Source organism: Gymnoscopelus microlampas, assembly GCF_963454915.1.
Source record: "Gymnoscopelus microlampas genome assembly, chromosome: 5".
Lineage (NCBI taxonomy): Eukaryota > Metazoa > Chordata > Actinopteri > Myctophiformes > Myctophidae > Gymnoscopelus > Gymnoscopelus microlampas.
Genome location: NC_139942.1, coordinates 49,146,275 through 49,160,085, shown reverse-complemented (window position 1 = coordinate 49,160,085; position 13,811 = coordinate 49,146,275). Strand labels below are relative to the sequence as shown.

Genomic DNA, 13,811 nt, shown 5'->3' with positions numbered 1-13,811 from the left:
ATTAAGCACTAAGCTTGTTTAAGATGAGATCCCCATGCACACAAATCATGATGACATATAATTAATTTAGTAATGTATTTTTACCAATATCGCTCCCCCCTGACTCAAATTATCTTGATGCCGGAGTAATACACAAATTGTGTTGGCTGGATGTCAATTGGGGTGCTCCTTCCATTCCGACATCTCACCACTCCGACTAGTGGCTTCCGCGTGCGGTTAAGGTTAGGGTTAGGGTTAGGTATAGGGTTCGTCAACGTCGGAAAGGAGAAATGCACCCATGTCAATTTACTCAGCATTCTATTGGATAGGCATACAGACCAAACATAATACGGAGTCGATGGGATGATTTGTTTTCCTTTAATTTTCATTCAAAACAATCTAGCTGTCAAACAGTATCTAGTAAGTAGGCTATACATGTTTAGAGCTAGTAGCTACTAGCAGTCTAGCAGACAGACTCCCTTCACAGCAGTCATTTTGCCAGGTGAACACAACTGAAGGGCATTAATTGCCATAGTTAATTTAGGTGTCAGTGTGGCTGGCCAGCTAATGTACATTAACACGTTTAACTTCATGCTGACACACATTTTTATTTATTAAGGGTTGTTTTGTAACGGCACCATTAGAAAAGTGGAGCTTAGTTATTTGTTTTGTCCTATGTTTGGTGTTTTACCTGGTCATAGGTTCCTTAGTATGGTCGGAGTGTTTATCTGTATGTGTTATTTTAAATAATATTATTATTATATGTATTTGTGTAAATCATTTATGTACAAAAAGTAAGGTGTACTGTTACTGTATAGTATGAAATATTCTGTACCAGCACTATGAAAAGCCAATCACCTTAATAAAAAAATAAAAAAAATAATAAAAAAAGGAAAAGTGGAGTTTGCTCTGAACTGGCCATCCTTGAATAAATATACATGATAAATATTTGTGTGAAATGAACTGAAACGTGTCAGGTTTCTTATAATTTATTCACAAAACAAGAGCTTAGCAGAGCCAGATAAATGACCTGTCCACTCATAAGTAGGCCTATCCATGCCACAGGGCAGGCCAACAGCAGCACTGTGTTTGCCGACACTGGGAAGTTTGACATTTAAAACAAAACACTTTGCCACAGACGACCTGTTTTACTTGTATTCCAAAGCCAGACATCTCGGCTTGCTCTGCAGCAAATAGGGAACTGGGTATCATAAGTTAAAACTATTTTAAAAGACAAATGACAGAAGAAAGTTGGCAAACTACTCTCCTTGTAATGGTGTATAGGGGAGGTTTTAAACGTCTCCAAACAAAACGCAGGAGTAATCAGCGCTCCACATGATTTTATTATGAAGTGAAACGTGTCTGCTATCTGCTCCATTTGCTATTTGACTTCAATATATTTCTCCGTCTTTATTTTATTTGGTTTTAGTTGTGGAGAAAACACAAGTGTCCCAGTATTCTGCAGCACACAGAGCACTGACCTAGTGGGTTGAGTCTACATGGTTCTCACACGTCCTTTAAGTTCCACCCCCTTCTCCTCTTTCACTACCAGTCTACTCAGACTTTAGTTCAGTGCATTTGAAATACGAACCAGAAAAGAATGGCAGAAGTCGCCCCAGCTGTAGCCTCCCCGGCCAAAGTTGCCAAGAAGAAGGCCGCCGCCAAACCCAAGAAAGTCGGCCCCAGCGTCCAGGAGCTCATCGTCAAGGCTGTGAGCGCTTCAAAGGAGAGGAGCGGCGTGTCTCTGGCCGCGCTCAAGAAGGCTCTAACTGCCGGCGGCTACGACGTAGAGAAGAATAACATCCGTGTCAAGACCGCAGTGAAGAAACTGGTAGCAAAGGGCACCCTGCTTCAGACCAAGGGTACCGGTGCTGCTGGATCCTTCAAGCTCAACAAAAAGGCTGAGGAGAAGGCGAAGAAACCCACTAAGAAGGCAGTCAAACCCAAGAAGGCGGCAGCCAAGAAACCCGCCGCGGCAAAGAAATCTCCCAAGAAGGCAGCAGCCAAGAAGACCGTAGCTGCTAAGAAATCTCCCAAGAAGGCAAAGAAGCCTGCGGCTAAGAAACCAGCAGCCAAGAGCCCCAAGAAGGCCACAAAGAGTCCCAAGAAGGTGAAGAAGCCCGCTGCCGCCAAGAAAGCACCAGCAAAGAAGGCGGCAAAGCCCAAAGCGGCAAAACCCAAGAAGACAGCCGCTAAGAAGAAGTAAACATCCACACAACAGCCCATTTCCCCCCACAAAGGCTCTTTTAAGAGCCGCCCACAACTTCTTTTAAAGAAAATTCCTTTTGTTCAATATAGTTTAATCTGCAGTGAGAACTGTCAGCGTATATTAGATGTGAAACTTCACAATGGTTCTGGTTATAATTAGATGAGCCATGTGATAATTACGGGGACACCATCCAGCCATCCAAATGTATGTTTTGCATACCAGAATGCCCGTAAAAAACAATATGTGCATATAAGTGCATATAAATGAGTCATTCGTGGCGTTATACAAACGATAGAAGGCATAAATGCTCCAATTAGAAATCACATCACGGTGTATATATATATATATAACACTTTCAAGTGCATGGTTAAGACAATTTGATTTACACCTTTAAAAAGTACACAGCGCACCAAAAAGTACACAATTTAAAAGCATCGGGTATGTGATGTTTAATTAGGTCTGCACATTCTAACTATAGTAATGTATTAATGGGTAGGCCTACATAGTATAGCCTAAATATTACACATTTATTTATCTGAATATACATGCAGTCGTACACGTATAGCGAATGATCCGCCCTCATAAGCATATGATGCATGGCTGTGCATCGTATACACTGAAATATAAGACTGATATGAAGACAAGTTGTCAGTTTTTTCATACAAATCAATTATCTACTGCCGTTGTAGCCAAGTAGTGTGGACATAAGGGGTATTATATAACTCTTTATATAGAAATAGTGGGTGGCTCTTAAAAGAGCCTTTGTGGGGTTGTGTCGAATGAAGGAGAATTATTTCTTAGCGGCTTTCTCGGTCTTCTTGGGGAGCAGAACAGCCTGAATGTTGGGCAGCACACCGCCCTGAGCGATGGTCACTCCACCCAGCAGTCTGTTGAGCTCCTCGTCGTTGCGGACGGCCAGCTGGAGGTGACGGGGGATGATGCGGGACTTCTTGTTGTCACGGGCAGCGTTTCCAGCCAACTCCAGGATCTCAGCGGTCAAATATTCAAGGACAGCGGCCAGATAGACTGGGGCGCCGGCACCGACGCGTTGAGCATAGTTTCCTTTGCGCAGCAGCCTGTGAACACGGCCCACGGGGAACTGGAGCCCGGCACGAGATGAGCGGGTCTTGGCCTTTGCCCTGGACTTTCCTCCGGTTTTGCCTCGCCCTGACATTTTACTGCTTTATTTCTTGAGTTAGACTACGAAGAAATGTGCTGAAGGACAGGGACAAGAAACACTTTATAGCTTCAACTCAGTGCTGTCTGTGGGCGCCCCACCAATCATAAATATGAGTGAGAGCGCGGGGTGAGTGTGTATGAGCGCCCCTCCAATCACTACTAGTGGCGTGAATGGTTCCTCCCAGAGAAGGAGGTTCATGACCAGAGACCAATCAGAGAAAGACGGCGTCTTAGAGCCGCTGAGATTGTTTGTTTTAATGTATGTGATATACTACATTTTAAAGGGATATTTCACTTGTTTTCTTTTTTCATTTGTTTTAGATTCTACTCTACGTCTACTCTACTCTACAACCGGGTAGTGTTTGCGCACTTTATAAGGGCCTAACTGTTATCTTGTATAGGCCTACCTGTACTTTTATGTTTGTAAGGAACTATGTCTCATATAGCCTATTCTGACCCTGATCCTCTGAACTGTATCTAGTGGCAAGCCTTTCTCCCTATCACCCCCACTCTTTCTCTCGCACAAGCACATCCAATTCACATGAGCTTTTATTGGCATGAGAAAACATTCAAAAGTACTTACATTTTTATCCTGATTAATTGACAGCTGAAATTCAATAAAGCACCATTTAATTTTTAAAAAACATTAAAATTGTAATTGACCTTAAAGGATGACTTCACCCATTTTCAACCTTTCTTCATATAATAGGTCCTCACTAATGCTCATGATAAAATTGTACATTTTTTTCCTACTCAGTCTGTGTCTCAGAGGAGGGCTGTGGACAATTCAGAAAACGATGGGGAATCCAAGCTAATAGAAACTGTGGGCTTTCTATTATAGACAATAGAAGCCATTGTTCTCGCGTTAATGAAAATCAAAATAAAAACATTGAAATCTTGTTGGCAAAAAAAATCTGCCTAACGATGATGTCACTGGTAGACGGGTTTCTGAACTGTCCACAGCCCTCCTCTGAGACACAGACCGAGCAGAAAAAAATGGTACTATTTTATCATGAGTATTAGTGAGGACCTATTATATGAAGAAAGGTTGAAAATGGGTGAAGTCGTCCTTTAATTACTTTCTTCACCATTTTTGATTGATTGAATACTTTATTATCAGTTTGCAAAGAAAAAGCACAGGCAAGTACAGTTCAATACAAGGTCTGCAAATATACAATACTATGGAAAAACATCATAGAAAACGAGTAGTAATAACTGTAAGTGATCTTTTTGAGAGTAGAATTTGACTACATTGTCAAGTGTAGTAATCTGTATTTGTCATAGGAATATGACAATATACAGGTACACTGTGGAGTAAGGAAACAAGGAATAAAATGTAAGCCTCTATTGCAGTGTAATAACTTAGACATGTAAGAGAACACCTTCATTCACTTAAAGTGGATACAATATTCAATATTTCTCATTTTGACATTTTCTGACACTTTCTGTGCAGAAATGGTGCTTTTCCAATAGCTACAAACCAACATGACTACAAAATGTAAGAGACTTCTTGCCAACCCCATTGTATCATTAAACCCCCAATAGGCTCTATGCACAGCAGCCATATTGGGAATGAATTGGGCCCCTTCCATACTTCCTTCACAGGTGTTACCAATGATACTAATGAAGGCTCTGTTCCATTTAGTGTGGCATAGTGGTTGTCTTATTTTCAAGAACCCCCATAACTCATAAGGGGCCATTTGGGAACCAAAATGGAGTGTTTCTAGTGAGCCAACATGCACAATATCAGCACCCTGACCAGAATGGAACAGAGCCTTCATTGATATCATTGGTAACACCTGTGAAGGAAGTAAGAAGAGGCCCAATGTCTTTCCAATATGGCTGCTGTGCATAGAGCCTATTCTCAATACACAATGTTGCTATGATATATGAATAATACAAACAACACACCATGCTGCCAGTGTACCAGGTTCTCTATTTTGGCTTTCTAAGCATAGAATAATTAATTCATTAATTAATTGAATAATTAATATCAATCAGCCTGAAGAGCTAGGTACCAACGTGAACACGAAAAGGTGAAGATCAATAATTCTATATCACACCCACATACAAGATGCATGTTACTTAAATGTTTCAAAACATATACCAACATTTTCACATTAAATCAAAATTGTTGATGCTGATCGACAAGCTCTCATGAGCTTATCGATCAGCTCTTATCAAACAGCCGACAGGGTTTAAGTGGTTAAAGTGATGTTGGTGCTATTCAACTAATTTGGCTAGGGAACCCCTTCACGGACCCCTGTCCCTGGACCCCACTTTGAGAAAACCATTGTTCTATATCATCATGGTTACCAATGATGAGCAATGTTCAACAAATGATAATAGTAGAAGTGTATTAGTGTGTTATACCAAAACATTCTGGGCACTAGGGAAATCTGGGCACCAAAACAGAGTGCACACCAGTCTCCACATTATTGGGAATGTTTCCATTGTCTCAATGAAGACAGATAGATATAGGCTATTGTAGACCTTTATTGATCCCCATGAGGAAATGTGGGTGTAAGGATAATTCCTTTTAACAGGTCGTTCATGAAAGTCCTTGCGGTCTTGTTTCCAATGAGAACCTGTGAGCAATTAGGGGTTAAGAGTCTTGCTCAGGGACAAATTTCATTTCATCGACACATATGCTGGCCTGGCCTGGAATCGAACCTAGGGCAACCAGGGCCTCTGGCTCCCTAGGCGGGCTCACTAACCACTCAGCTGTGGCCGCCCCCAGAGCAGCAACAGTAGTAAGCATGACACACTGACTGTATATAGTTTGAAGATCAAAGCAGAAACATAACAATAACCAAATGACTTTTGCAATAAATGATACATCCCTCATTCCACGTCCCTCAAAATGTTACAGGGACAATAGAGCATACAAGCGGGAAAACATTATGCAGAAGCAAAGACACCACCCTCTTTGTGGCAAGATCAGATCAGCCAATCCTATGCTGGGAGTCACACACTAGATTTGCATGGCTCTGTATAAATACTGGTGCGATATCTTCATGCGTATTCATTCTTCGCCACTAGTCGTCTAGTTTCATCAAAATGCCTGAAGTTGCTAAGCCAGCGCCCAAGAAGGGCTCCAAGAAAGCCGTCACCAAATCCGCCGCCAAGGGCGGCAAGAAGCGCAGAAAGTCCAGGAAGGAGAGCTACGCCATCTACATTTACAAGGTTATGAAGCAGGTCCACCCTGACACCGGTATCTCCTCCAAGGCTATGGGCATCATGAACTCCTTTGTGAACGACATCTTTGAGCGCATCGCCGGTGAAGCCTCTCGTCTAGGTCACTACAACAAGAAACGCACCATCACATCCAGGGAGATCCAGACCGCCGTCCGGTTGTTGCTTCCCGGTGAGCTGGCCAAGCACGCCGTGTCTGAGGGCACCAAGGCTGTGACCAAGTATACCAGCTCCAAGTAATCTGTTTGTCTGCTATGAAAACAACGGTCCTTTTAAGGACCACCCATATTTTCAAGAAAGTGTCCAAATGCCTAACCGCAGAATCTGCCCGTCAAAGCTCTTTGTTCAGTTGACTATTGTCATTCATCAGATATTTGATGACAATCAGAGATTACATGGTGAATAAAGGACAATGAGCAACTAGGAATGCATGAAACCTGTCATCTGTGACGCAGTGCCTCGTGGCTAAGCTATATAAAAGTGACCAACATGCGATCTACACAGTGCAGAATTAAGTATCATAGGAAAAGGATAATTGAATCCATATAAATAAATGGCAATAAAATGGAATAAGCAGCATAGGCAATCTGAAGTAGAGGATTATTTAATACATATAAATGAATGGTTGCTCTGAATATGCAGGGTCCTTTGTAATGTTTGTATGAACACATTTTGGCTGAGAAGATTTATGGGACCATCTATATATATATATATATATATATATATATATATATATATATATATATATATATATATATATATATATATATATATATATATATATATATATATATATATATATATATATATCGTGAGTTGATGGCTTAATGCAATAACTTAATTAACAAATATATTTAATTTTAGATTCCACTTGTGCGTCTAACATTTGTCCTCGCGTCATTTTGTCACTCAAATAGAAGTGTATTATTTCTACATGTCATAGGCCTACAACAATGCTTTTGAAGTCTGCTGGCAACTATTTAGTATTAGCTATTACAACAGCTCCACTACACTAGCAGGAAATACATAAGATATCAAAAGTTAACGTTTAGTCGTTATATACAAGTGAAGTGTCCCACAGAGCGCCATAAAATCTGACACATCGATTGCGTACTGTAGACATTATGCAAGCTCATTACAAGTTGATGCATATTCTTTGCTGTCAATTTACAATTCTGTTTTGTACTTGTTCACATCGTGGTTTGATTTGTTAATACAATTATGTTGAAGGAGGGGGGGGTCAGTAAACATGCATCTCGTCTTGTCATGATATTCTGGAGTTAGCTGTGTCTACCCAGCTCACTATTTTTGAGGAAAGGCGTGAGGCTTTCCTCTGAAATGACTCCTTTTCACCCCCCCCCCCCCAGATCAAATCCAAAATTACAGATTAGTGCCAGTAGTGTAGTCTTTCTAAATGTCATATTGATTTAAGGTAGCCTAGTTTAGTCATTTCAGCCCCAGACTATGCATTCTAAATATTCTAGAGCTCAGTGAAAATGAACATCTAGAATAGATTATCAATGTTTGTCCCATTGAAATAAATGTTCTATTTTATAAGGGAGACGCGAATGGCAGCACCACAAAGTTTAAACAGAAACATATGTTATATAAACATAATGATCAGATGTAACCTTTGCACACAGTTCACATGGATTCCATGTTCACCATTGTTTTAAAATAACAGTGTAAATAGATAGATACCGATAGTAGCATTCTACTGGACTATGGGACTTGTTTAATCTGTTACACATCAAGTGTGCACACATGCATAGAAATCCTCCTATATTGTACTATTCATATACTGTTTTTGTGTTGTTGTCTGACAAGTCTGTCTTTACTACATCATATCAGCTTCTCATGAGCAATATATATATACATGCTATCACTGTATAGTATTACTGTATATTATGTATCTTTTTCACTATTTATGTTGAAGTCTGGAGAGATGTGTTTTTTTTGTGACTGTGAACCTACTCATGACTGTGATAATGTGAATGTTCGGAGTGTTTTTTATTTATAATAAGGTATTCTTAAAAAGACATGGTATACATACTGCCATATAAGTGGGAATATATATATATATATATATATATATATATATATATTTAAACAATATATTTATTGGGGTTTTCAATTGTATAAACATAACATCAGTATGGCTCTTGTGTTAAAATGCCTATAAGTAATCAAATAAAAATAGAACAAATACACATTACATATATATACATACACTAGTTAATTGCTTCCAGTAAGGCTCAGCTTTATAACCATGTTCAAAATAACCGTTGGAGAGATCATTGTCATGCAGAACACAGAATAAAGGAGCAGCTTTTTAGGCAACGCCCAGTGCAGAGCAGGTTGCCTGTCTCCATATACGTCCTCAGAACACAGATAAACACGCAAGGCTTGGCAGTCTGAAGTCATTCACTTTTGTATCTTCAACTAAGCTGAAAATGTCAGGACGAGGGAAAGGAGGAAAAGGCCTGGGAAAAGGAGGCGCCAAGCGTCATCGTAAAGTGCTTCGTGATAACATCCAGGGCATCACCAAGCCCGCTATCCGCCGTCTGGCTCGCCGCGGTGGTGTGAAGCGTATCTCCGGTCTGATCTACGAGGAGACCCGTGGTGTTCTCAAGGTTTTCCTGGAGAACGTGATCCGTGACGCAGTCGCCTACACCGAGCACGCCAAGAGAAAGACCGTGACCGCCATGGATGTTGTCTATGCTCTGAAGAGACAGGGACGCACTCTGTACGGCTTCGGAGGTTAAATCACTTATTCCGACTCAACAACACAAAGGCTCTTTTAAGAGCCGCCCAAACTTTCTTTACAGAGTCAATTCCATAATTGATATGTGAGCCACTTTAGGTAATAACTGTGTTAGCAAACACTTGGTCGTTTACCTCATAAAGTTTAGATGACAATGATTCATGGCCAGTGATGAGGTCTTAATACAATCTATCAACATGTACACCCTTGTGGAGCCTCGTAGTGGATCAGGGAAAGGTAGGCTAATGTGGCCATGATGCAACGTGCCACTTGTGTTTTATAACAGATTATTTCAACTATCAAGACAGTGCAAATTGAGGGTGTACAACTCACTTGAACTTGTGAAAATATTCCTGCAGGCTGCACAATACATCCCAGGTGGATAAGTAAAATAACACAAATGTAATTGTTATAAGACCCTATAGACCATATAGTCAAGATTAAGATGGGGAAACCAATGTCCATTGGTCCAGCATTTTCTATATTGTCTAGTAGTCTAGAGAGTGACTTCATTTGACCGTGCTACTACTATGCTTATAAACATGGACTATAACAGTTGGATTCACATCCACTACTTGACAGCATCATGACATATTCCCTGATTCCGTTCGGAATAAATTGAGTTCCCATACCGGGAGTCGAACCCGGGCCGCCTGGGTGAAAACCAGGAATCCTAACCGCTAGACCATATGGGACTTTTGACAGCGACCTGCTGAAATCATACAACAAAATTGCACACGGCTCCAGTCAGATACCCCACTCATCCCAGCTATAATGAACATTTTTTGATTGCTTTGTGTGGTACAACTGGTCAGGGACATGGGTCATAGAAGTATCATCTGTGATTAGTAGCAATAGTCTGCAGTTAGTGGATTGACTAGATTATACTGTATACATTATGCATCGATATAAAGTGTTTTACAACTAGATTGAAATCGGATTATATAGATTTAGCCTAAATGTTTATTATACCTTAGCGGGAACAATAGATGATGCAGGCGGGAAAACATTATGCAGAAACAAAGACAGCGTTAGACACCTCCCTCTGTGGGTCACATAAGCAGTGTAAGACACCTCCCTCTGTGGGTCACATAAGCAGTGGCACCAATCATGTGCTGGGAGTCGCACACCTCATTTGCATTGGCCTGGTTTAAATACTGGTGCGACAACGCATCAACGTTACTTCTTTTCTTCATCCTTTTTGAGAAAGAACCATGCCTGAACCCGCCAAGCCAGCGCCCAAGAAGGGCTCCAAGAAAGCCGTCACCAAAACCTCTGCCAAGGGCGGCAAAAAACGCAGAAAGTCCAGGAAGGAGAGTTATGCCATCTACATCTACAAGGTCATGAAGCAGGTCCACCCTGATACCGGTATCTCTTCTAAGGCCATGGGCATCATGAACTCCTTTGTCAACGACATCTTTGAGCGCATCGCCGGTGAAGCCTCCAAACTGGCTAACTACAACAAGCGTCGCACCATCTCATCCAGGGAGATTCAGACGGCCGTCCGCCTGTTGCTTCCCGGTGAGCTGGCCAAGCACGCCGTGTCCGAGGGCACCAAGGCTGTCACCAAGTACACCAGCTCCAAGTAAACTGTATCGGCTGCTCTAAACACAAAGGTCCTTTTAAGGACCACTCATATTATCAAGAAAGAGGAGATCCATATTTAATAGCAATTTAATGTTGACCTGCTCGGGGTGTTAATGCGTCAATGGTTGACTGACAACAAGGGCCAATAGAAAGACTGGCTCAATAGCCGTTTGCCAGTTTTACTTTTATATCTATCCAGACTATTTACTGCACTGCCCCCACCCCACACGATTGTTAAAACTGAAGTGGCCTTTGTAAAAAAAGTATTTTCCTTCCCATTAATTTAGACTGAAGAATAAGGATACCGAAAAGTGTCACATGATCAATGTTATGGTAGAGAAAATTTAGCTAAACTGTAGCTCCTCTCACAACATTGAAGACATAGGTCGGGTTCTTTATAAACGGGCATTTATTGCTTCAGGCATTCTCCTCATCCCTCAGTCATGCCGTGAGAACTATGTTCACACACAAAATAACAAAACAATCAATACATTGCACTGTACATAACATAATACAAGACATGTAGAAATGCGCAGGTTAAACACAACGGCAACATCAAAGCAAATTTAAAAAATAGAATACCTCGTTGGCAGCTTGTTGTGGAAAAGAGGTTCTTCGTGCTTTGGTTTGTTAAAGTCCTTAGAATGTTCTTTTGACCGTCTGTCCTTGGTTTCAGACGTCTTAAATAACTTTAGCAGCGCGATATAACATACACTGCTACTTTACAGAGCTTCAGTTGACCAGGTTTGTTTGCACCACCTGTCAGTAACGACATGCAATCAATGCATCAATCAGTAATGGTACTACTGACAGACAGGGAACCTTTGTTCCGCCCCAGAACTTTGAATCACATTATGTTTTTACATTTTTAACCTTACATGAAATCAATTATGACCCAAAACATTTATTTATATCATGAAATTATGAATTATACTTTATGAACTTAATGACCATTCATTTTCTGTTATTTCAGCAATTTCAGTATTTTTATAGTTTGCATTTTAATAGCAGCACTTACATAAACAATGATAGGATATTGACACAATAGCCTCCTGCCGTTTAAAAGTAAAGGGGGGGAAAAGACACCTGCGGGCACAGATCCGTTTGATATTCACGCATGTAGTGAGTGATCTGGCCTCATAAGCACGGTATGATGCATGATGTGCACTAAAATATTATTGAAAGACGTTAACGTAGATTGTGTTGATGCAGTACAATCTGCTGTTGCAGCAAAGACATGTGGACAGGAGAATAAGTCAGCAGTGTACATTAAAAGTCACAAAAACGTGTCGCCCTGACCTTTCCTCCGGTTTTGCCTCGTCCACTCATAATGCAATTTTTTATTTTAGAATAATAACAAGAACAAATATGCTGGAGGAGAGGAGCACGAGATGTTTTATATCTTCAACTTAGTAAGGCGAATGAGAGTGCAGGCTGACTGTGTATGAGCTCCCCACCAATCAGTACTAGTGGCGTGTCGGTTCCTCCCAGTCGAAACTCTGGTTCCTCCCCAAACAAGGAGGTTCCCGACCAGAGACCAATCAGAGAAAGACGGCGTCTCAGAGCCGCTGACATAAATAGCAGGAGTTTGCGCTCATTTCACTACAACTCCTGACGTTACAGACAAAGAGAGAAATGGCACGAACCAAGCAGACCGCTCGTAAATCCACCGGTGGCAAAGCCCCCAGGAAGCAGCTCGCCACCAAGGCTGCTCGTAAGAGCGCGCCGGCAACAGGTGGAGTGAAGAAGCCTCACCGTTACCGTCCCGGTACAGTGGCTCTGAGAGAGATCCGTCGTTACCAGAAATCTACCGAGCTGCTGATCCGCAAGCTGCCCTTCCAGCGCCTGGTGAGGGAGATCGCCCAGGACTTCAAGACCGACCTGCGCTTCCAGAGCTCCGCCGTCATGGCTCTCCAGGAGTCAGCCGAGGCTTATCTGGTCGGTCTGTTTGAAGACACCAACCTGTGCGCCATCCACGCCAAGAGGGTGACCATCATGCCCAAAGACATTCAGCTGGCCCGTCGTATCCGTGGAGAACGTGCTTAAACTAATCCATCACTTCACAACCCCAAAACGGCTCTTTTAAGAGCCACCCATCTATTTCTTTAAAGAGCTTTTTCACTATGCGTAATGTAGATTTTAATTATGTTCGGAAATATGATCATTGCAACATGCCTCCATATAAATATTCATGCACTTAGCATGAATACTGGACGCATACAGTACCTTTACATAATGAGAATTAAGCTCTCTCTGCTGTCATTTCTTAGGGCTAGTAATAATGCTTCCTCTGGAATTCTCTACAAAAAAGTTTTAATAGCTTTTTCTGATGCCATTTCCATCATGGAAATGATCACTGCAGAGTTAAAAGCAACGTGATTGACATCTGTTGGTGAAATGGGTGTAGTGCAGTCAAGTGAGGAATACAATTGTATATATAGTGTGTGTGTATTTAGTGACATGAACGCATACACACTTTATTTAGTTATTAGTGTACAAATAGGTTGTGTTAGCTGGTCCAGTTGCCCCAGGTTCTGTTGGTGTACAGGTGCACATTCTGTAGGCCCACACACCAAAATGTCAACTTAAGGACACTGTAATGGAAGAACACATACGTATTGATGTCACTCTGTTGTTGAGTGCAGCCCTCATTTTAAAGTTAATTTGCACTTTCCCATGACAACAAGGAAGAATGTTTGATGGCATGGTGAGACTGAGAATGAGGGAATTTAATATCTAACACTGTCATCAACTATGAACAAACCATGCAGATGTGTCGGCATCACGAAGGCCTCTAGCTTCCTCCTTTTCCCAAAGCATCACTCCAGTGTACGAGAGAGGTCGATACTGTAGTGAATAAAGGCAGATTGCTGATAATATAATGCATTTGGTGATCAT

General features: G+C 41.4%; 6 protein-coding genes across 6 annotated transcripts; 5 read left to right on the top strand and 1 right to left on the bottom strand.

Annotated features, from left to right (window-relative positions):
* Nucleotides 1-1,579: 1,579 nt before the first annotated feature.
* Nucleotides 1,580-2,185, top strand: LOC311046078 (histone H1-like; the record flags this gene model as incomplete). The annotated part of the gene is made up of 1 exon (XM_084058202.1): nt 1,580-2,185. One exon carries the CDS (start codon nt 1,580-1,582, stop codon nt 2,183-2,185), a length of 606 nt encoding a protein of 201 aa, XP_083914328.1.
* Nucleotides 2,186-2,978: 793 nt separating this feature from the next.
* On the bottom strand, nt 2,979-3,362 carry LOC311046085 (histone H2A-like; the record flags this gene model as incomplete). Its single annotated transcript, XM_084058210.1, has 1 exon — nt 2,979-3,362. The coding sequence occupies one exon, from the start codon at nt 3,360-3,362 to the stop codon at nt 2,979-2,981; it is 384 nt and encodes a 127-aa protein (XP_083914336.1).
* A 3,065-nt stretch (nt 3,363-6,427) lies between these two features.
* On the top strand, nt 6,428-6,802 carry LOC311046089 (histone H2B-like; the record flags this gene model as incomplete). Its single annotated transcript, XM_084058214.1, has 1 exon — nt 6,428-6,802. The coding sequence occupies one exon, from the start codon at nt 6,428-6,430 to the stop codon at nt 6,800-6,802; it is 375 nt and encodes a 124-aa protein (XP_083914340.1).
* A 2,213-nt stretch (nt 6,803-9,015) lies between these two features.
* LOC311046095 (histone H4-like) lies at nt 9,016-9,327 on the top strand (the record flags this gene model as incomplete). Its single annotated transcript, XM_084058220.1, has 1 exon — nt 9,016-9,327. One exon carries the CDS (start codon nt 9,016-9,018, stop codon nt 9,325-9,327), a length of 312 nt encoding a protein of 103 aa, XP_083914346.1.
* Nucleotides 9,328-10,540: 1,213 nt separating this feature from the next.
* On the top strand, nt 10,541-10,915 carry LOC311046090 (histone H2B-like; the record flags this gene model as incomplete). Its single annotated transcript, XM_084058215.1, has 1 exon — nt 10,541-10,915. One exon carries the CDS (start codon nt 10,541-10,543, stop codon nt 10,913-10,915), a length of 375 nt encoding a protein of 124 aa, XP_083914341.1.
* A 1,633-nt stretch (nt 10,916-12,548) lies between these two features.
* Nucleotides 12,549-12,959, top strand: LOC311046082 (histone H3.2; the record flags this gene model as incomplete). Its single annotated transcript, XM_084058207.1, has 1 exon — nt 12,549-12,959. The coding sequence occupies one exon, from the start codon at nt 12,549-12,551 to the stop codon at nt 12,957-12,959; it is 411 nt and encodes a 136-aa protein (XP_083914333.1).
* Between the last annotated feature and the right edge of the window lie 852 nt (nt 12,960-13,811).